This window comes from Leguminivora glycinivorella, chromosome 16, assembly GCF_023078275.1.
Source record: "Leguminivora glycinivorella isolate SPB_JAAS2020 chromosome 16, LegGlyc_1.1, whole genome shotgun sequence".
Classification (NCBI taxonomy): Eukaryota; Metazoa; Arthropoda; class Insecta; order Lepidoptera; family Tortricidae; genus Leguminivora; species Leguminivora glycinivorella.
The window spans coordinates 16,741,468-16,762,620 of record NC_062986.1 but is presented as its reverse complement, the minus strand read 5'-3'; the positions used below and the strand labels follow the sequence as shown (position 1 = coordinate 16,762,620).

Below are 21,153 nucleotides of genomic sequence, written 5' to 3'. Positions count from 1 at the left end.
GCTTTGAAGACTATGGAGCAAAATGTACCTAACTATAACCTTGTACTATTATATATTCTGTGCTATAACGTATTTTAGCACGCAACATTAGTTGAGGCCCTCGCATCGATATATGTAGTAGTGGGCAAAGCTATTCGCAGGATCTCCCGTAGGCCTGGCACATGATGGCCGCGAGGATATGTTGCGGCGAGATACATCACACGTCTTCTTCTAACTGTATAAATGACATAAGGACGGGTAGTCCTCGCGGCGACAAAGTCTCGCGGCAACCCTGCCGCCATCTTAAATTACTTATCTAGGACGACTGTCTGGCGTTTGGCATAGTCAGATAGTGGCTTCCTCTCCAACTGCTGATTCTTTGTCTCTTTCTCATGGACCCCATCCCCACGGGTCATATAATATTTCCCTTGTCCACCACGCAGTGTCCACATTGCCCAATAAAGTTGGTTACGACCACACTTTTCAATAAGCGTGTAGGTACTTATTCCAGCCACCCAGATTCGATGCCAAGCTTGATGCTCGTATTGGAAGATAGCAAACTAAACTCATTGAAGGAAACAGATTCAATACAGTCTACAATAGAACCGTCTCACAAAATAAAACTTTGTCCCTTTTTTTACCATTGATGTTAGCCGCACTTCATGACAGTGTGTCCCGATCATTAGCCCTTGTGTCAATGGGTTACTCAATACATACAACTACGTCGCGTCGATTTTAATTAAAAGCTATAATAGTTTCGATTTCGCCAGCTTCCAGCCCTTCGTTATTTACGAGTATTACCACTTTACCTAAGTAAGGTTTGATTGGACGTAAATTGAGTAATTTACTGTTATTTTAAGGTGTGCAAGTACAATAATTTAGGCGGTTTCGGGGTGTGTTGTATGAATTCATATTATTGGACTTGGACCAGCACCTACGGTTATTAAATGAAAATGATGATGACCCGGTCTTTGCCTAAATTGATTTATCCAAAAGGATATTACTTATGTGTTTTGATTTCGTTCTTTAGACTCCTTATTTATTTGGTCTGCTCTCACTAACCTCAGTCTAGTACAAGACCGCGAAATAGACTAATCTTAACATTTTAATTAATTCCTCTGCATGTGTAGGTACTTGTATAAAGTCTAGTCGTGTATTTCTCAAGATTGGTCAACTGCGCACAATATGAAACGTATACTATTACAGTTAAATTATTGACAATTTGAATTATTTCATTAACTTGTATTTTTTGTTATTTCAGGCTGCCAGCGCCCTCTTCACACTAGACAGCGCACGCGGTAAATCGCTGTCCCGAAGTTTGGCGAAACGCGACCGCCGACGCCGACGATGTCGCGCCGCCCTCGCAATATTGGCCCTGCTGATGCTTTTAGTTGCGGTCGGCGCGGTGGAATTATTGCTATCGAGAGGTCAGAGAGTGTTCGGTGTTGTGTTGCGATAGCAGAGGCGTACGTATACATTTAATCAGTTATCGTCCCAATGTTAGGTGAAATGCGAACGCCGGCGACGCTGATGCCGCGCCGCTCTTGACACTTAGGCCTAACTACTGACTGATGGTTTTAGTTGCAGTCGGCGCGGTAAAGCTACAACTCTTACGGGGACAAAGGGTGTTCGGTGTTGTGTTGCGATAACAGAGGCGCCGATACAGCGCCGCTCTTATCATATTAGTAGAGTTATTGCTATAGTAGAGTTAGAAGCATCTATAGTTAGTCTCTGTCCTGGAGCCTGGCGAAACGAGAACGCCGACGTCATTCTCGCCATATTGGCCCTACTGATGATTTTAGTTGCCGTCGGCGCGGTGGAGCTACTACTCTCAAGGGGGCAGAAGTTGTTCGCTGTCGCGATAACAGAAGCAACTATACTCAGTTATTTGAGCACCTGCAGTTAGATGAGAAGGATGACGCCGCCGATGCCGCGTCGCCCTCGTCATACTGACACTACGATGCTTTTAGTTGCAGTCAGTGCGGTGGAGCTACTGCTCTCAAGGGGACAGAGGGTTTTCGGTATTTTGTTGCAATAAAATTATTGCCGTTACTGACCGGAACTTAGATGTGAACGCTAACGCCGCCGATGCAGCACACTCTTTTAGTCTACTACAGGGGACAGAGTTTTTGCCGTTGTTTTGCGATATTCTGTCCCAAATCCCAGCGCTAAGAAACGCAAACGCAACCACTAATTTGCAATATTTCGGTGTCGGTGCGGTAGAACTGTTACTGTCGAGGGGACAGATGAGGGTGTTGCGAAATCGAGGTATATACGGGTATAATCAGTTATCGTCCCGATATTTGACGAAACGCAAACTCCATCACCGCGACGTCCTTTTGCTCCTGTTGTATAAGGTTTCTGATGTTGTTGGCTGTTGTTAGCGTGGTGGAGCTACTACTGTCAAGGGGACAGAGGGTATCCAGTAAACTATTGCCCCGATGTCTGTCGACATCCAAGCCCTGTCGCTGACTAAGCGGCTGTACCTTAGCTAAACTGTTCCTATATTGCTACATTCATTCGTCGAGGTTACTGTGTGTTTAGGACAAAGAGTGTAATGTGTTATAAGTACCTATAGTAAAGATCTGTTATACTCAGCCACTGTCTCGAAGTTTGGTGAAACGTGAACGCCGTTGCCGTCAATATTATGTACGCCGCGCCGATGCGATATTGGATGTTTATTGACACCCAAAAAGATCCAATTATTGATTTTGAATATTAGCGTGCAGATTGCTTGCACTGTTGTATTGTCTTATAACGGCTATTGAATAATTTTATTGTACCTATGCCTTATATCATACCGTAGTCTTTAATAACGATTATTATTCCACTATCGAATTAATTTAGAATTTAAGCTGTAATTATTCGATTTGGTGTTGTTAAATTGAGATATTTCATCTACTTTTGAGGATATGGGCCTATTTCGCGAAGCTAAAAGTTACAATTTACAAGTGGTTGTCAATGTCTAATATGACAAGTTGGAAAGAAACTTCCGCTTGTAACTTGTAACTTTCAGTTTTGAGAAATTGGCCCAGGGGCCCGTTTCTCGAAAGGTACAAGCCTTGTATTACAAGTGCGCGAACTGTCATATCGTATGGGTTGTCATGGAAACACACTTGTAATACAAGACTTGTACCTTTAGAGAAACGGGCCCCTACGATTTGACAAACTGTCAAATCGTATGGGTTGTCATGGAAACACACTTGTAATACAAGGCTTGTACCTTTCGAGAAACGGGCCCCTGGTCTATGGGTTTGCCTTGAGGGTTATATATATATTTTTCGGAGTTTGTTTTAATGTTTAATTGTATATCTATTTACGATTAAAGAGATTCATTATTGCAAATAGTAGTTACATTAATAATAATGTAAATGCAATTTATATGCAACTAGTAGTTATCGTATTTGATAGTGGGATACTATCACAAATTGTCAATATTATTTATTAAGTAGAAGCTACTACCTAAATGCAATTTAATTCATTAATGTACCTATGAGTTTTTGTTAAGAACTATATCCATAAAATATAAGTAGGTGAACCATGTTTCGATTTTTAGCCCAGTGATTTGAACTATGTTTTGAAACTATCGTTGTGTTTTTGAATGAATGATCATCCACCTTTATAACAGGTGCCATAAAAATGTAATCGTTATTACAGTGACATAAGTCTGGTAAGGAAAGTTTGGTAGTATTTTGTACATTAAGTATTAATTTAAGTTAAATGGCTTAGCTTTATTAGTGCGTTTAAAGAGAAGGCCCCTTATTTATTGTGTTTTAGTCTACACAGGAGCTCAAGAAAAAAAAAGAAACAGTATTTATACTGGTACTGAATACCTTTATTTAGATACCTAATAATGAGGGTATTCTGAATCTTTTTTTTTCACAATGCGGTGATACTGAGGCGCCAGGTCTTTCTGACAGGAAGCTTCAAAATCTATCTTAGAATGAATGTCGATTAAACATGATTGGTGGATTTTGAAGTTTTTTTACGCCTCCTGGCGAAAAAAACGATCCAAAATGCCTTCATTGTGTTGCTATTGCAGTAAGCCTCCATCGTATTTTAATGAGGAGATACACTCAAAGGTTATGCCAGATGGCGCCACCTTATGTCCATTTCACAGATAAGGAATTCCATACGTGATGAAAGCAAAATTTTTTTTTGCTCTTTCTCACATAATGAATGACATGCCTAGACACTTGAAACAGCACAGGCACTGCAGTATGCTTCCTCATTGTACTAATCTCAATAGAAATGTGATTTTTTCCCCTTTTTAATATTGTTTTTACAAGAAAACTCAGTTTATGTTCCCATTGGTCAAATTATATAAACAACATATAGGTGTATAAAAATACCTTAATGTAAGCATTGAAATTTTGTGATGACATTGGTATATCAACAAAGCGTAGTGTGATGTTTGTGTATATATCTCAGTAGCTGTAGCTTGTATATTTTAGCTTGTATTCGTTGTATATTTTCGCTTATAAATTCTTTGCTGTAATTTAAATAAGATGATTGATTAATTCTTGAGTATTGAACTACTGAGTAATATCATAATATTATACACTTAAGAAGCGCTGCGTGCGTAGCCGAATGGCATTTCTCTGACGCCAAACGAAAATGAAACGCCGCGCCAATTAGTCCGAGCTTTGTCGCGCCAATACGCACGAGCGATAGAGATAGATATCTACTAGCGTTTCGTTTCGTGAGCGTTTCGTGAGCGTTTGTGCCATTCGGCTACGCACCCTGGTAATGTGCAATAGTGCTAAAGTGATGTTTGTGTACTTGTGTAGTCCTATTATATTGACATTTTAGAATACGTAAGTACGTAAGATGATTTTTTTGGACTGCGCCGACTCTGACAAAATAGTGTTTCTATTATGGGGATTCTTAATTTTATGTCATGTTTTCCGCTAAATGTGTCGCTTAACTTCAAACCTGGGTAAATCCATTCTGCTATAAGGTTGATTATCTTTCAGATCATATTATATTGTTCACATAATGGATTTACCCAGGTTTGAAGTTAAGCGACACATATATGTATAAGTAGTATAGTATTCACAAAAATATACTTTTACGTGGTACTACAAATTTTATGTTACGTATAACTACAAATATATATATACGTATATATGTATAGGTACTTAGGTACCTACATATGTAATGGCATTTGGTCAGTCACGCCGAATCTATCAAAGTAGAGTAATAAAATTCTCTAGCTTCTTAAGGCTGAGAAACGAAATTTTGCTCATAGCAAAAGAAAACGTTTAGACGTTTCAAGGAATTAGAGAGTTTATTACGTTACTTCTTGTGATCTGAGTACCCTTGTATTATATTAGAATATTCTCGTACGGTTGATAGGTAAAACTTTGTGTCTTTATAAATATTATTATTGCTATATTTGTCTACCATTCTTCATCACATTCACCTACTCAAAGGTTAGCTGGAAGAAATCCCTTAAAGGGATAAGTTCGCCTTTGTACTGTCTATCCTGTGTCATATTTGTGTTTTGTGTTTTGTACAATAAAGAGTTTATACATACATACATATTAAATAAAAGTTTACAAAATCGTATTCATTTTATTATCCTTAACTTTATATTTACTAAAAAATATTTTAAAATAGTTTACAAAAATAATTAAATACATCTGGTGGGAATGTTGCACGTATACGTTACGTTATAAAAATTATACAAAATTGATCAATTAGTACCTACATGAAATGTTGATCATATCATAAAATATAATTGGCACAACTAAGTAACCAAATTGTTTGATCTTTGTGTGGTATATTGTCAAAGACTCGGGTTCGATTCCCGATTCTGCCACAGAGACATTTTTTATTATGACCCCAGAATGCATAGGTAAGTAATACAGAAAATCACAAATTAAGAAATATTTCCTAAAATAGTTTGATTTGTTTCCTTAGTTCTCTAACTATTCAAGAGTGGCAAATATTTTTGGTCCGTTGTTCGTTCCATCCGATGCTGATTAAAGTGATTATAGTCGTTCCGTTTCTGTAAGGCAGAAAAGCCATAAAACTATTAAAACTCGTTACAATAGCATTATTATTTGCAAAAGGTAAGAAGTTGTAATACCAGGGGCGGCTCACTCCGCGATTCTATCGCCGCGCTATAAGTACATACTGGCGGCCTAATCAGGGGTGGCGCGCGTTCTCGCGGAACGCACGTTCGCTTGATTTAGTTCTGTGGTTCGCACTTTCTATTGTTACTTTACGTCGCGAGTTTTTTTAAAGTTTTATATGCGATGTCCGCGTGTGAATGGCTAATGGTGCTTAGTTAAATAGACATCATGAATAAAATAGGACAATCTTACACAGATCTACTATTGATAAGTCCCACGGAAAAGTTCAATGAGGCTTGTGATGTTGGGACTTAAACAAAAATATATAAATACTGTATTATATATACCTAGAAAGTACCCAAGACTGGAATATAATAGTATACATTTCATCTGAAGTATAAATTCGTTTTAATCCATAGGCAACCCTATCGTCCGACGCTGCGCACGTGCGGCTCGTTTCTTTGTTAGAATTTTGTAGGCATTTAAAAGGCGGCATTTCGTGAATATCAAAGCAGTGGGCCTTCTGTACTTGAACTATTATATATTCTGTGGTAATACGGAGGAAACAGTTTTGACCCGAAACACAGTTAACATAAAGCTTAAAGTGTTGGAAATAAGTGATTGTGTCTGGTGAACAAAAGAAATATAAATTTAATTTTATTTAGTTTAGGGTTGACACCAATAAAATAAAAAAAACAAGTAAACAAAATAATACAACATTAATAATTCTTTCTAAGCTAAGTTTTGAATACCTGATCACGACATATTAGCAACACGAATAAAGTTTAATAAGATTCTATATATTATTCAATCTATTAAGTAGAGCCCATTTAAAGATAAAATCTATCTATCAATTTTTCTGTTTTGTTTTAGTTTCCATAATGTAACTTTGTTCATGCAAATAAATGAATTTTGTTAGTTCGGATATGTAAAATAATTATTAATAATAATACGCCTCTGAAGTTTTTATATCAATCCTATTGTATAGACTGCCGGATAGTAAGCAAGCATTAATTCAGGACTAAATTAGTTTAAATACTGAGGAATAATAGGCTAATAATAGGTCACATATGTCTTCATATATTCAGCATGTACAAGTAACATACTTGTTACACACTACATGCCGTGGCCATGCAATTCATAGGTGTAAAGTAATTTAACCGGACTTCACAATCCCATGTGTTCAAATTTTCTGGTAGAATTTTTCCGTTCCGTGGTTTAACTATGTCCAATATGTCCATCCATCCTCATATAATTGTCACGTGATATGTAAGTTTCAATAAAATATAATTAGTGATTCACTTCGCGAATGATCTTTTACTGACAAGTAGGCATATTAAAATGAACATATTTCCTACTACATAGTCTACATACATTGGTCCTAATAGGTACGACACTCCCGATGGTGGCGCAGTGGCAACCCTACCCTCCAATATTTTTATTGCTACTAGAATTTTAGTGACGTTCATTTGACATTGAACCTTAACACATATTATTACGTTAGCTTTTCGTTCATGTAATGAATGACTTAAGCTATTTTTAAAATTGATTAACTAATTATCTTAATTTTATGGCTCTTTTGCCTTAGCCCGCCGGACAAACTATACTATGAGTTTTTTATTCAGCTGCTATAACTTCGTCCACTTTTTGATCGTTCTCGTCGACTGGAACTTCATCTACGACTTGGCAGTTAAAAGCCAAAGCCACAACCTGAAAAAATAAAAAAGAACGTAAGTAGCTATCTAGGCACACTGAGAAAGAAAGAAGAATCCGTCAAAACAGTAATCCGGCTAATTAATAATAACTCCCTTCATTTAGCGACGGTTCATGAGAGTCTAAAGCTAGGGAACTAAACTAACTAAATATTGCATTCTTACCTTAGGAGCGGCCTCAGCCTTTTACATTCTGTGACTCTTCTCTATCCGATTGGACCGAAAAATAATATTTTACATTAGGAATCCATCGAATGTGAAATCTCTCTTCTTCTTATCGTTATCCCTTCATTTTGCCACGGCTCATGAGATGAGAATAGCCCGGTGAATGGGGAATTAAACTACCCAAAATTTGTCAAAACAGTCACAGCTATTTACATTCTGTGACTCTTTTTTTCCACACAGCTTCTAGCTACGCTCCCGAGTTTTTGACAAATATCGGATTAGTTCCCGATTCCGTCATGTTCGATCCATTCATTTAGGCACGGCTCATCAAAATAGCCCAGCGAATTAACAACTAAAGTACCCAAAAGGTGTACCCTACCTTGGGAGCAGTGTCAGGGTTGCTCCTAACTCTGGCGAGGTAGCGGTCATAGTAGCCACCCCCGTGTCCGAGACGGCTTCCAGATCTGCTGAACGCCAGCCCTGGCGTGATAATGAGGTCCAGCCCACCTGGAATGTAATGGAGCTCATAAGAATAAAAGTGGAAGTAAGAGCTTTATCACAGTATAATAAAGAGTACTTACTATCGTACAGTATGGTTACTACCGCTTCCAGCTGAAATCGCCGCCCACCCGCTTTCGGCTACCTTACATTTACCGCCTGTCAAGAACGCGTTGTCAACCCATCTTATCTCAATCATACAAGCATGGTACGGGGTACGGGTTCACCTACACGAGCTTAGACTGTGTGCGTAGAAATGCGCCTCTTTCATATATTTGATCGCCATTGACTGAGGTGTACCTTTACTTTATACGCTTAGGAATGTATCCTAAAATCGATGATACATTAAATTAACACAGGTATGCCTGAATAATATGTTTCTCTTAACGATTACTGGTCATCTTCAAACGGAATGTTTTTACGATATTAACGAACCCTCTAATCTTTTGAATAGATAGAGAACTACTCTTTGTTTAGATCAGTTTGGATTCCTACCTTCACCGAAGACCTACTGAGGAAACATTATAAAGCTTAAGCTCTAAGAAACACCAGTTTGTGTACCTGACTCCAAAGCATCATCCCTGTTGGCATCCTTCTTGTGCTGAGCGATGCCGTGCTTGGTGACGTCCATGCTGGCTTCGTCTCCTGCTTCCACTCGCAGCATCTTCATGTGACCTCCAGCGTATTGGGGCACGAAAGCCGTCCCTGCAAAATACACACATGTTTGATGAATGAGATTTACCTTACATTTAATACACGTTACATATATCGCCATGTGCCTGCCATACAGCCACAATTCAAAATTTTTAATTTTCTGGATTATTGCAGATTCGTATTCAAAATTGAAGCGCTGGTGGCTTAGCGGTAAGAGCGTGCGACTTTCAATTCGGAGGTCGCGTGTTCGTACCCCGGCTCGTACCAATGAGTTTTTCTGAACTTATATGCAAAATCATGAAATAAAACTATGGAAACGGATTAAGTCGCGCGGCTTGGGATCCAGTAGTACATCTGATAATGGAACAAGCACGACGAAGGCTGTGAGGCACTTGTGTTGTATGGTGTTGGACATTTGCAGTTTGTTTCTTTGTCAATTTTGTGTAGATTAATTGGTTAATTATTTTTTAACAGAGTAATGGTAAATTTTTTGAATATTGTATAACTGGCTTTATTAATAGTGTGTGAACCTGCCTTAGAAATCTATATTATTTGTGGTCATGGTTCGTTAATATTTCTTGTAAGTGGGTAGCTTTTGCACATTTTAATTTTTCCTCAGTCACCCGTTGACCACGAACGCTGTAAAGAGTTCGAAACGTCGGGATGTATTTTAAATTCATTATACGCGATTTAATCCGTTTCCATAGTTTTATTTCATGAGTAACTATCGCGGTAACCGAAGACAATATTAGGTATATGCAAAATGTCATTTGATATTTGCCAGTCGCTTTTCGGTGAAGGAAAACATCGTGAGGAAACCGGACTTATTCCAAAGGCCTAGTTACCCTTTGGGTTGGAAGGTCAAATGGCAGTCGCTTTCGTAAAACTAGTGCCTACGCCAAATATTGAGATTAGTTGTCAATGCGGACCCCATAAGCTGTGGCCGATGCCGGGATAGCGCAAGGAGGATGATGATGACGCCTGATGGCACCACTGACCTTTGGACTTGACGTGTTGGAGAAGCGGTGAGGTGTCTACCTCCTGGTCTGTGCTCATGTACAGCGCGATCCGTTTCGACGACTTGTACCAGGGGTGGTTGATCACCTGCAAATATTTATTATTAGCAAAGGCTAATATTTATGATATCGAACCACTCAGCAACTGTAGTGCCTACAGCGTCGCAAAGAAGAAATGGAACATTTTTTTTATCATAACAACTTTTACTTTTCTCATACAATAGTTGCCATATACAAAAAAGTGACATAGACAGACGGTGGCGCCCCTATTACTTTTCTACTCTTTTTTTACCAGGCTGTAATGGAAAGTATGGGTTACCAAATTAAGTTACATAGTTGTTTCAGTAAGTTGCATTCAGAGAACAACCAAAAATATGTCTTTGGTTGTTCTCTGAATACTCATAACTCCGTATAGACAGATAAAGTCAAAGAAAAAAACGTACCTCAGTACCATATAGAAAAAGGTACGGTGGCCTAGATGGCATTACACCTTTGGGGTACGCTCAGCTAGATGGTGCTAATATTAATATTTGACATTTTAACACATATCAAGCTAAGAATATGGGCCAAATTGTCAAAGCTGAGGTTCAAAAGTTTTAAGCCTGTGACAAGAGATGGCAGTCTATGCACTGTGATTACACATTTTACTTCGACAGTAACTCTATATATAATACTCGATCCTCTTTGGAACAGCTCAGCGTAATTTCCGCTTAATTGTAGTACCTTTTCATAGACCACCCTGGACTGCCGAGTCTTCTCCTCAGCAGACAGCGCGGCTATCCGCGCCGAGATCTCACTGCGCAAGAGCATCTTGGCAGGGTTGGGTGTGCCGGGAGCCATTGTGGACTGAAACGGTAGATGGTGTCACTAATAGAGAGCAAAGTGGTATACAACCTGTTTTTATTGAATTCCGTTAACTTTAAGGGAAGATTCTTTAGATCAAATAATACAATTAATTTCTCTAAGAAACTAGCGTCTTAACTCTTAACTCTTACGGTTATCGAGTTATTAAAAAAATAAAGATAATTACTTAACACGTGTGTGACAGCCGTTACCAATTCCTAATGTTATTTGTTTTGACATGTGCCGTCAATCGCTTGACACTAACTTGAATGTTATTGTTAAGGGTCTCTCACACTAATAAATTCATTTATTATGTATGAAAAACTTCAAAAAATTTTTTTTGCGAATTTAACTAAAAGTGATATACAGGGTGGTTCCTGATAATGAACACAAAAACGGAAAACAAAAAAAACACGGTGTATTTACGGCGAGGGAGATTATTGAAGGTCCGAACTAAACTAACAAACTAGAGATGGGCCGAATATTCGGTAAATATTCGGTATTCGGCAAGTTTTTCAATGTTCGTATTCGGCCGAATAATTCGGTTACATTGCCGAATATTTACCGAATAAACAAAGTTAATAAATAGCGTAAGTTGTTTCGTAATTCATCGGATAATGATGACATCCTATTTTAGCAATCTAAGGAACTACCAAAGGGAGTTAAAAATGCATGAAAATGCGTTAAAATATAAAATTCAATAATTTTGTAAAAAAAGGTAAAATGACGTATCTTAAGAAACATAAACCAAAATTTTCTTTTGCACTAAATTATAGGAAAATTAAGATTCTTAGTAAGATAAATGTGTATCCATTACCAATCATTGACACGTTTTTAACTCTAAGCCAAGATTTAAAATATGGCTCAACCGAATATTCGGCCGAATGTTCGGTTCGGTAACAGCTAAACCGAATGTTGCTGGATGGCTATGGCTGAATATTCGTATTCGGCAAAAGTCCGCATTCGGCCCATCTCTAGTCCAAACGATGAGATACTGGAACAAAGTTATTGAAGCTGTCTGTAGTTGTCGACATACCTACGGGGAATAGCAAACAATAGCAAGTGAATTGCAAAAGTGAACGCCGAATTCATCAATAAATTCATTCATAATTTCTCCATCCAATTTCGCAGCTCACTGTACATATAGGTGGTTTAAAAAGTATTATTTTAGCTTCATAATTCATATTTATAGTATAATTATAATAATTAAGACTTGTTTTGCTAATAAACATTTCAAATAATAAATTACACCAAATTTAAAAATTTGACATAGAAAAAGTAATAAAAGAATTGAACATATTAACATAATTAAAAACCGCGTAGGTAACATTTTTTATTAAAGTGAATGATTGAATGAACCAATTTAACTGATTTGATGTTACTACTTTTTACAAATATATTATAATGGTCATGTGATTCCGATTCCACTAAACATGTTTCATGTTATAAAATATGCCAAATATTTTTCAAGGATAATCATATTCTCATATTATTACTGAATCTCAGACTGATAGCAGACTTACTGATTATTGATAACATCAAAGAGAGTAGGCTAAGTAAACTTCCTTAATCTTAAACCAGTTTTAAGGTTGCTTACATATGTCATAATTCTACTAACAACCATAATAATGTTATTCAACAAAGTAACAGTTACTTGAAAGTAACAAAAAACTGAACTCACCAGCAGCTAGGTCCCGCTACCACAGTAATGAGTACACTGCAACAATAACACTGTTTGTAATCATCTGCCGACGATAAAACGATACGGCGGCGGCATGGAACCAAAACAATCACGCAATGTTCACGTGTGGACGCTTTGATAACCGCGCCATCTAGCTGACGCCCCTTGAACTAATGAGAACGCGCGCTGACGAGAATTTAGTGAAGTTGGACAACACGTGTTGCTTTGAAGTTGTTATGCAGTAGCCACAGGTGGCTGAAGTGTACGATATCTCAGATGTCTATTTTGATGAACTAGAGACCACCACCACTACAGTGTTCTATATGAATTGTATATGAGCCAATTAAATTGTGAGATATTGGATTAACTCCTTTAAGTTATAATAATAAGAGAAAAAAGTCATAAGCATTGTGGACGAATTTTGTAGCATTTCTATTTCTACATAAATCTGTTCAGTTATCTTAAAAATATATGTAAAGTAACACATCTTAATGAAACCATTATCTCTATGAATAGTTAGTCGTAGTTACTAGGTGGTACTAGTTACAGTTGTTATTCAAAACTTTGTACAAAGACTTTCCATTGTGTCTCATGGATGTTTAATAACCCTTCGTGTCCTTTTGTATGCCAGAGTTGTTTGAAACGCACACGTAGTTTTTCATACGACCAGAAAGGAACTACGTTCTTGGAAGACTTCTTTAACATGCATCATTTCAATGAAATTAACATTGCACGTATCTTCATCGCTCACTACATACTTTGTACAAGTAAAAGGAAGCATCTTGCATGACCGACATGACCGTGCTAATCTCAAAAGGCACCGAACCGATTTAAGTGGATTTCGCTCATCTAGCTTAGTTTTAAAATAATTCCTGCGAGAGGGACAGAATTTAAGCTGAATGTGGTTCATTAAAAAGAAAATATCGTAAACGTCTTTCTTTCTACGTTTGGGATACTAATGAAAATTCCAAGTCCGTAAGAAATATCCTAAAAGTACCTAAATACTAAATAGCCTGTCTGAAAGGTTTACAATTTAAAACATGCAAATGTTGTGGACTATGATATCCATAATCTATCTACTACTGTAATACCTCTACTTCTATTAAACTGCTTTCTGCTTACTGCTATGTCTGCTATCTAGTTGCATTCCTGTCTTACTGCTATCTAATTCCAGAATTATTGGTTTATTACTTACAACCTAGATAGCCAACTAGGTTGACCACATCTTATCCATAATTCCATATTTAACTATGAAGTGAACTGTATATTTTACAATGTATAAAATGGGTGTACTTGGAATATACCTGTAGGTACAATAAATATTATAGGTATCATCAAAAGGATATTAATAACTGCAAGAAATAAAGAAAAGGACGTTACGCCAAGTCGGGATAGTTTCAGAACATTAAAAGTACATTATGGTGCTATCTTCAATTTAATATTTCCTGGTGAGAAAGGTATTTTCTCTTGGTATCACATAAAACTTGCTCCTAGGTGAAAAGGGTATCATGTCCGTCCCAAGGTTTGTATAGGGCTCCTGGCAATTTTATTGAGATTGGGTCAAGAGAGCCGTAAAAAGTGACAACAACCCCACACGTTTCAGTATTTATATGTATGAAACGTGGTGTATGAGATATTTACCTATAGAAAGTATTGAAAGGAAAAAAGGGATAATACATACATACATATAATCACGCTTGTATCCCATAAAGGGATAGGTAGAGTACATGAACTACTAAGTTTCAGTGCCACTTTTGGCGAAAATGGGTTGAAAGAAATAGAAATTGTGACATTGCAGTCACAGGTTGCCAGCTTCTCGTCTACGCCACAATTTAACTCATATCCCACAGTCGATTTCTACGAGACCCATGGATAAGGATAAATAATTTGTAGCTAGTTCTAAATTAGAGACGTCTTTAAAAGAGATATTTATTTTCTTTAAAGGAACCCTTAGCGACCAGAACTTGTTATTTAAATTTATATGACTAGTTCATAAGTGCTATAAAAGTTCCAATTCTTTTACTGGTCGTTTTGCATAAAATTGCTCGTCTAAGTACCGAGTCCACTTAGAAGTTGACATAGCAGAAAATTTCCGGATGATTTGCATAGCGATGTCTAGACAAGATTCTCTTCATGTTTCTCAACAGACATTCTTCCCAAAATTTGTCTTTTTGGTAATGAAAGTGAACCTACAGAAAATCTTAATAATATTAGCCTTTCTTTGATAACGTATCTAACGCTGTTAGGATTATAATTAGCAGATTATCTTATATTGTTATCTTGTCAAGTTATTGTCAGTAACAAGCCTTATCTTGACTGTTAATAAGGTTATGCTAATTAGTTTTCACCATGACGTGAAGTTTAAGTGGTTTGAACAGCGCATTTCAGAATGCTATGGTAAGAAAATTGCAAGATAATGGGAGACAAATCCTAAAATAAACAGCAGGATGTTGTAAACTTGTTTGTTTGGGACCGACACACATTTAAAGGCTCTGTCTGAAAACCAGCGCTGAGCTCTCTGTCCAGCACATGCTGAGACTGAGACCTTATTGCTTCACAATATTATAAGCTTATTATTAGCTAGTTCATAAGTTTAGTTAAGTACTTATATGTATTAGTTTAGTAAGTTATTGTGGCAATAAAAAATTTTGAAGTTTGAAGTTTGAAAATAGGGTTTTTTCAACCTAACACTGTCAGCAGGAAAATATGCCGGCGTTAAATTCCCTCCCAACCGTTACGATTCAATTCATTAAGTTCAAAATTTAAAACGAAATGTAGACGCTGATTTTATTAAGAAAGGGAGGGCCGAATCGAAATACATAAATTGTAATGAAACGGCGTAATCAAGAATGCTACACTTATTAATTTGTAAAACGTTCACAATTGGCTTTGAGACCTTGAACTGATTTGCAATTGTAATTATATTTTGATATTTAGATGTTTGTTTACCTCTTAGATTGTCTGGACGATTTTCTCTTTGTATTCCAATCCAAATATTCTAATTGGCTTGTTTACTGTGATTTTGTTCTATTAAAAATTTCTTTCAGCTATCTCAAATACAAATTGACATGTACTCGTATTCAAACAGATTACGATTGCGTATTGAATCTACAGAATATAGTAGGTACCTACGTAATATTTTATAGAAATTACTACTTAGTTAGATAAAATACATAAGAAAAGAGAATGTTCCATTAATGGGTACAACTGTTCCGGCGATACATTTGCCTGAAACGTTCGTACAATTAATAGAACACATGTTGATTTTATGAGGGTATTTAATTGGACTTTAACTGCCGTTGTCACATTCATTCTGTTCGATTACCTATATAACTATGCGTGTCGACATGCGTTTTTATACAATATCGATTGTTCGATATTTAAATAGAAGACTGTGTTTACTTTGGCCTGCTCTATGCCACTTTATGTTATGAGTTCATTTTATGTATTTCAATTGCCTTTTAAAACTCCTTTCCTGTCATTAAGTGTTTTCTGAAGTTGAAATTGAAGAATATTTTGTATTACGGTCATGTTGTTTTCAATTTTTTATTTAAAACCCACTGTAAGATAAGAAAGCAGTTTATTAAACGACTGGATTTACCGTATTGAAAACAACATGCCTACAAGTAATCAGAAAAATGGATTTATAGCAATAGTAGATAAAATATACAGGTCTTAGAAAACCTGCGTTTAAAATGTTCCACAGCATATCAGTGTTAGTAATTACCTATCTATATGCGCCTATGTATTAAATTTGTCCTGTTTTTACATGAGATGCTAACTATTTGGGGTAGGTACCTACTAACCCTATGGGTTTACACAGTCATAATGAGTCTTAATTTGTAAGTGCAATGTAGTTGTACATACCAACTAAATATTGAAGCTTATGATACTTTTGTAGTATATATATATTAGATTACCCCTGCAGATCTTAAATCATATTAGATTAGAAGTCTTATGTAAACCTGTTGCAGCACTGCGGAAATTATTCATTTGGCGACTTGAAATCTGGGCTTGGCTGGAACAGTTATGCCAACTTAATCTTATCTGGAGAGGGAACCTGTTCAGTCAGATAAAGGACCCGTTAAAGAGGTCAGCGCGTTGCAGGGGTGAATAAAAAGTTATGACCATATCCATAGGTGTGGCTAGTGGTCTAAGCCGCGACCTTCCTTTGTTCGCGGCAGGGGCGCTGCGAGCGCTCGCCGGTCGCTCTCTGCCGCAGTCGAGCTCGGCCATTATTCTGTGCGCGCGTGCCTCGCTCAAACTCACCAGCAAAACTTTCTTACGTCAAATCAATGGATATAACCTAACACGCCGCGCACTCGGTTTCTTATGAAATGTGATTGTTATTGTGTCTAAATGGCGTCTCTAATGTGCCCGTAGTAGTGACGTGCAGTGCTACAGTTTGCAGTGTTAATGATGTAATTTTTTTTGTGTGCAGTGTTGTGTTTAAAAAGGAGCAATGAGTATCCAAAAGTGTTTTCTGGATAACTCCAGCAGGATGATAAAGGCGATGTCTACTGCAAAATCGAGCTCCAGCGAAGTGAAAACGGTAAGAGAAGTAAATGCGTTTCTAAATGCGAATTTCAAGTGTGAATGTTTTGGTATGATTAACGACCTCGGCTGTACATCCGTTTTAGAGGGATTTTGGGTAATGTTTTTTATTTATAGGTTATATTTGCTCAGCCAAAACAAACCTAAAGGTTAACGGAACTGCGATTAACATACGCTACGATTCGCATATTTCATAAATCATCAGGGTTATAACGTAATAAATTGGAGCGTCCATAAAGTACGTATCTATAAACAATAATTTCGCATAATGTTTCCTTATTTAATAAATGACATGGTCCTTTATTGGTTCTAAATTATTGTCCGTAAACGTCACAGCGCACGTGTTATCGCACAAAACCGATAGGCACTGACATAGTAACGATTGTTTATTTACAGTAAACATTTAAAACGTGCCTGTAAACAATTAGCATGCATGTATAAATTACCACGCTTTTCTAACTAGAATTAATGTCACACTATCAGCTTCCACTTAAAAAACATTATTCACGGTTATAAACTTAATAAAATGCAGTTTTTACGAGATAAAAAAGTAAACTCAGTGCAGCACTAACATTAATTTTGAGTGAATGAATGAATTGAAATGTCAACGACCGGGTGACATTGTCAGATACCGCGTTATGGCGCTGAGCTATCGTCAAGTCAAGGTGCATATACGCAATTGTTTTAATCTATTTATAGCCGGATCGTCTCTTGAGTTTAAAATTAGATCATCTGATTTCCGCAACAAATACCATCTTTGCTTACGTAGTCATTGCTAGTCACAAATTATCAGGGGCATTTGTATTTTTACGAAGTTAAATAGTTTCATAAATATTTTAAGTTCATTTTATTATTTAAATTTGTATTCGCGTAGGTATTTATTGTAATTAATAACTTGTTTCGTAAGACTATTATGTAGAATTAATAAAAACAGGTGTATGTGTTTGTAAATAGTTTTTAATCGATTTAGATATTATCATGTGTCAAGGAATCAGCCATTATGAAATAAATTAGGTATTTTTTATATTTTTTTTACGTAAGTAGTTAAAAGTTACCTATAACATAACTAAATAAAACACAAGTATACACAATTACACAGTGGCCGTATAACGGTCGTGTTTTTGTCACTTGTCATATCATGCGTCAATTTCGCATTTACATACCTACTTTAGGTACTTAGAAAGTGACAGACATGGTGAAAACTGATAAACAGCCGTCAATCGTCCATCGTAGCAAAATGCCGCAACTCTAAATTCTTAACTACATAAAAAGGGACCGAACGCGAGCAGCCGATATAGGATTCTGTTGCACCGCGCGATGGTGAATGGGCCGCGTACTCGCGGCCACCGGCATGTGTGTAGCGCGGCGAAATCTCGGGAGTGAGCCACCCCTGCTCATGGGCCATGTCAAAAACGCAAGTCAAAAAACGAATTGTTTCCTGTAAATTTTGACCTATTGTCCGTCCCGGGCCGAGGTTGACCCGGCACCTGTTGCAATGCTGCCCTACTTACCCGGGTCGGTATGCCCACGATAACTATGTACACTACACTGTCTACGTCATTTGCTCTGTTGGTTTTGTGCATGTGCATTGTGCAATGGCCGTTTTCTTTGCAGTTCTTTTACCTTGGTAACCTTTTTTTAAGTTAGAGTCGTGGAATACAATATGAAAACCTATAAATTTTATGACTGAGCTATAACTTTTATGTATTTTATACTTGAGGTATCCTGTATTATCGAGTATCTTATACTTTTAAACGAGTATATTTATTTACATTTATATATATATATATATTTATTTACACTGTCGTCTCGAAGGCGACTATGGAATATGGGTTAAATTGTGGCATAGGCGACAAATCGGCAACCTGTCCCGGAAAACGCAATTTCACAGTTTTCATGTTTTCTTCAACCCCATTTGCCATAGTAGTTGTACTGTTAAGACAGAATTCTTTCGGTCGAGTAAGTTATTTATTGCAAACACTGTGGCTGCCTCAAGGCTAAAACGAATAGAAAATACACTATTTGAGTTTTTGTGGCAGCGCGTGATTGTGTTGTTATGAGAATTCTTTCGCTCGATGTAGGTACTATTCATTTTTGAACTAGATGACGACACATGTCAAGGATACGAAACAGAACCTAGCGAAGCTCGGTTGCCCAGATATTATAATACAATATACAGAGCATACGCGTTAACATGAATAGAAAAATGGCCCAAACTGACGAATCTCCTTTCCCTACACTAAACAGTTACAAGGTTTATGTATGGGTTCCTAGCACTACATAGGTAACCAAACAAGGATAATGGTAACCAAAAATATTAATAAACGCGTTTAAAAATAGAATTCTTGCTAAAAATCTTATCAAGTTATCACTTTTTTTCGTGAACGGAACACACACGTCAGGTAACGCAAAACTAACGACATTCTTATCACTTATCACTTTATCGCGCCCACTGCAAACTGTCAGTTTGTGAGTGATGGCTGACTGACGTCGACAGCTGACAGTTTTATCGTTTATCATTTTATCGCGGACTGATTGCTTGTCAAATAATGGGGAGTAGCTAGTTATTGATTATATCGAAAATAGACCGTGTTGTGTTAGTGTTAACGGTTTTATGGAAACAATGGAGTGACAAAATAACTGTGTATCTAGTTCTACACTAAGAGCCCATCAGAGCCGTCAGACCTTCCTAAATTTCTCAAGGATGAAACTTTGGGATAATGTAGAATTAGTATCGACGTTTAATGTCTGCATATTAGCTAGTTCGTCCCGACGACCATTTTTTTGAAAAAAGTTTTTTTTTTAAATACTAACTTCCCTTAAATTATCAAGGTTGATTTATATGTACTTAAGTGTTAGAAAATACTGCTACGAATTGATAATCATCATTTCTGACCATTTCCGCCGGTCTCCTTAATAAGCCATGTAATAAGAGCCGCCGAGATCAGACGAAGCCAATACAAGTAAGTTATTCTTCAACTGTTTACATTCACTAATTACATTGAGGTAGGCTGATATCACTGTAATCCGATCTACCAATTAACCTTTGAGATCTGACGGCTATGTCTGTCTTGCTCACACTCCTGTGTTTTGGTATGTGTAAGAATGGGAGAGGGAATGGGTGCGCGTGCGACTGTTTTTAAAAGCGCGGTATGGGGTCTTGTTTCATTTGCGTACAGAGTTTTGGCAAATTACAGTTTAGGACTACATAGTTGGCCTTAAAATAGGTAAGCAGTTATGAAAAATTTGACTAGAAATATTTGTGGCATTCATCACAAAATGGTCCATGCTTCAAGCACCATGCGGTCTTGAATCAAAAATGTTTTATTTATTTATTTTTTATTTAAAATTCTTGAACTGAAATTCATACACAGAATTCTGATAAAAGTCGTTATTGGACATGAAGCATAAGGACCCATATCTACAGGGTGCGACTTTAAGGAAATTTTAATACTACCTAAAATTTTAAAAAGTGTGAAAATCTCGAAAAGCAGGCGACTTTTACTAAACCTTAATGTCGATTTTCTGGACCAGTATAAGGTGCCCTCTTGGTGGTTAAAAGGTTTTCCATTAATTACCGGGCACCCGGTATAAATAGATAGCCACATTTGTAAAATTAGTTACCTAACTGTAAAGTAAGGATACAAATCACAAGCAAAATTGGTACATTGACCGGATCATTTGTAATCTCTATCACAACATTCGCAACCTCTCAAAGTATGCTATTCATTCGATCGATCAATGCAACAGTGCGAATAGGACAGTAAAAAATCGTGGAGTGTAAGATAGAGAAAGGAACAGGTGGGTCAATGTACGATATTCTTCGTACACATCTTCTTTACTAATACTCGTGAGACGTATGGAATAACGTCTCTAAGTACTGGGTGGTCGGTGATAATGGTAACGCACCTTTGACACTTAAGCTGGCTTTATACAGCTTTTTATTAGTGCACTCAGGTTTAGTAGCTTTC

The 21,153-nt window shown here is 37.0% G+C and overlaps 3 protein-coding genes across 5 annotated transcripts in view; 2 read left to right on the top strand and 1 right to left on the bottom strand.

Annotated features, from left to right (window-relative positions):
• The window catches only part of LOC125234723, a 95,209-nt gene extending 92,206 nt beyond the window's left edge, over positions 1–3,003 (top strand). Inside the window, exon 6 of the mRNA XM_048141095.1 lies at positions 1,241–3,003. Within this exon, the coding sequence (XP_047997052.1) occupies positions 1,241–1,438 (198 nt within the window). The 3' untranslated portion in view covers positions 1,439–3,003. The remainder of the gene's footprint in view (positions 1–1,240) is intronic.
• Positions 3,004–7,329: 4,326 nt separating this feature from the next.
• LOC125234414 (5-formyltetrahydrofolate cyclo-ligase-like) overlaps positions 7,330–21,153 on the bottom strand; it is a 32,057-nt gene continuing 18,233 nt past the window's right edge. Inside the window, exons 2-7 of one of the 3 annotated variants that reach the window (XM_048140644.1) lie at positions 12,629–12,664; positions 10,828–10,950; positions 10,087–10,192; positions 8,996–9,139; positions 8,316–8,443; positions 7,330–7,769 (exon numbers count right to left, since the gene is read on the bottom strand). In XM_048140644.1, the coding sequence (XP_047996601.1) occupies positions 7,677–7,769; positions 8,316–8,443; positions 8,996–9,139; positions 10,087–10,192; positions 10,828–10,944 (588 nt within the window). In that variant the 5' untranslated portion in view covers positions 10,945–10,950; positions 12,629–12,664 and the 3' untranslated portion in view covers positions 7,330–7,676. Of the gene's footprint in view, positions 7,770–8,315; positions 8,444–8,995; positions 9,140–10,086; positions 10,193–10,827; positions 10,951–11,764; positions 11,942–12,628; positions 12,744–21,153 lie in introns of those variants that run through there. The other 2 variants (XM_048140643.1, XM_048140645.1) reach the window with 2 other exon arrangements.
• LOC125234411 (transient receptor potential cation channel trpm) overlaps positions 16,862–21,153 on the top strand; it is a 448,945-nt gene continuing 444,653 nt past the window's right edge. Inside the window, 1 exon segment of the mRNA XM_048140640.1 lies at positions 16,862–17,180. Within this exon segment, the coding sequence (XP_047996597.1) occupies positions 17,091–17,180 (90 nt within the window). The 5' untranslated portion in view covers positions 16,862–17,090.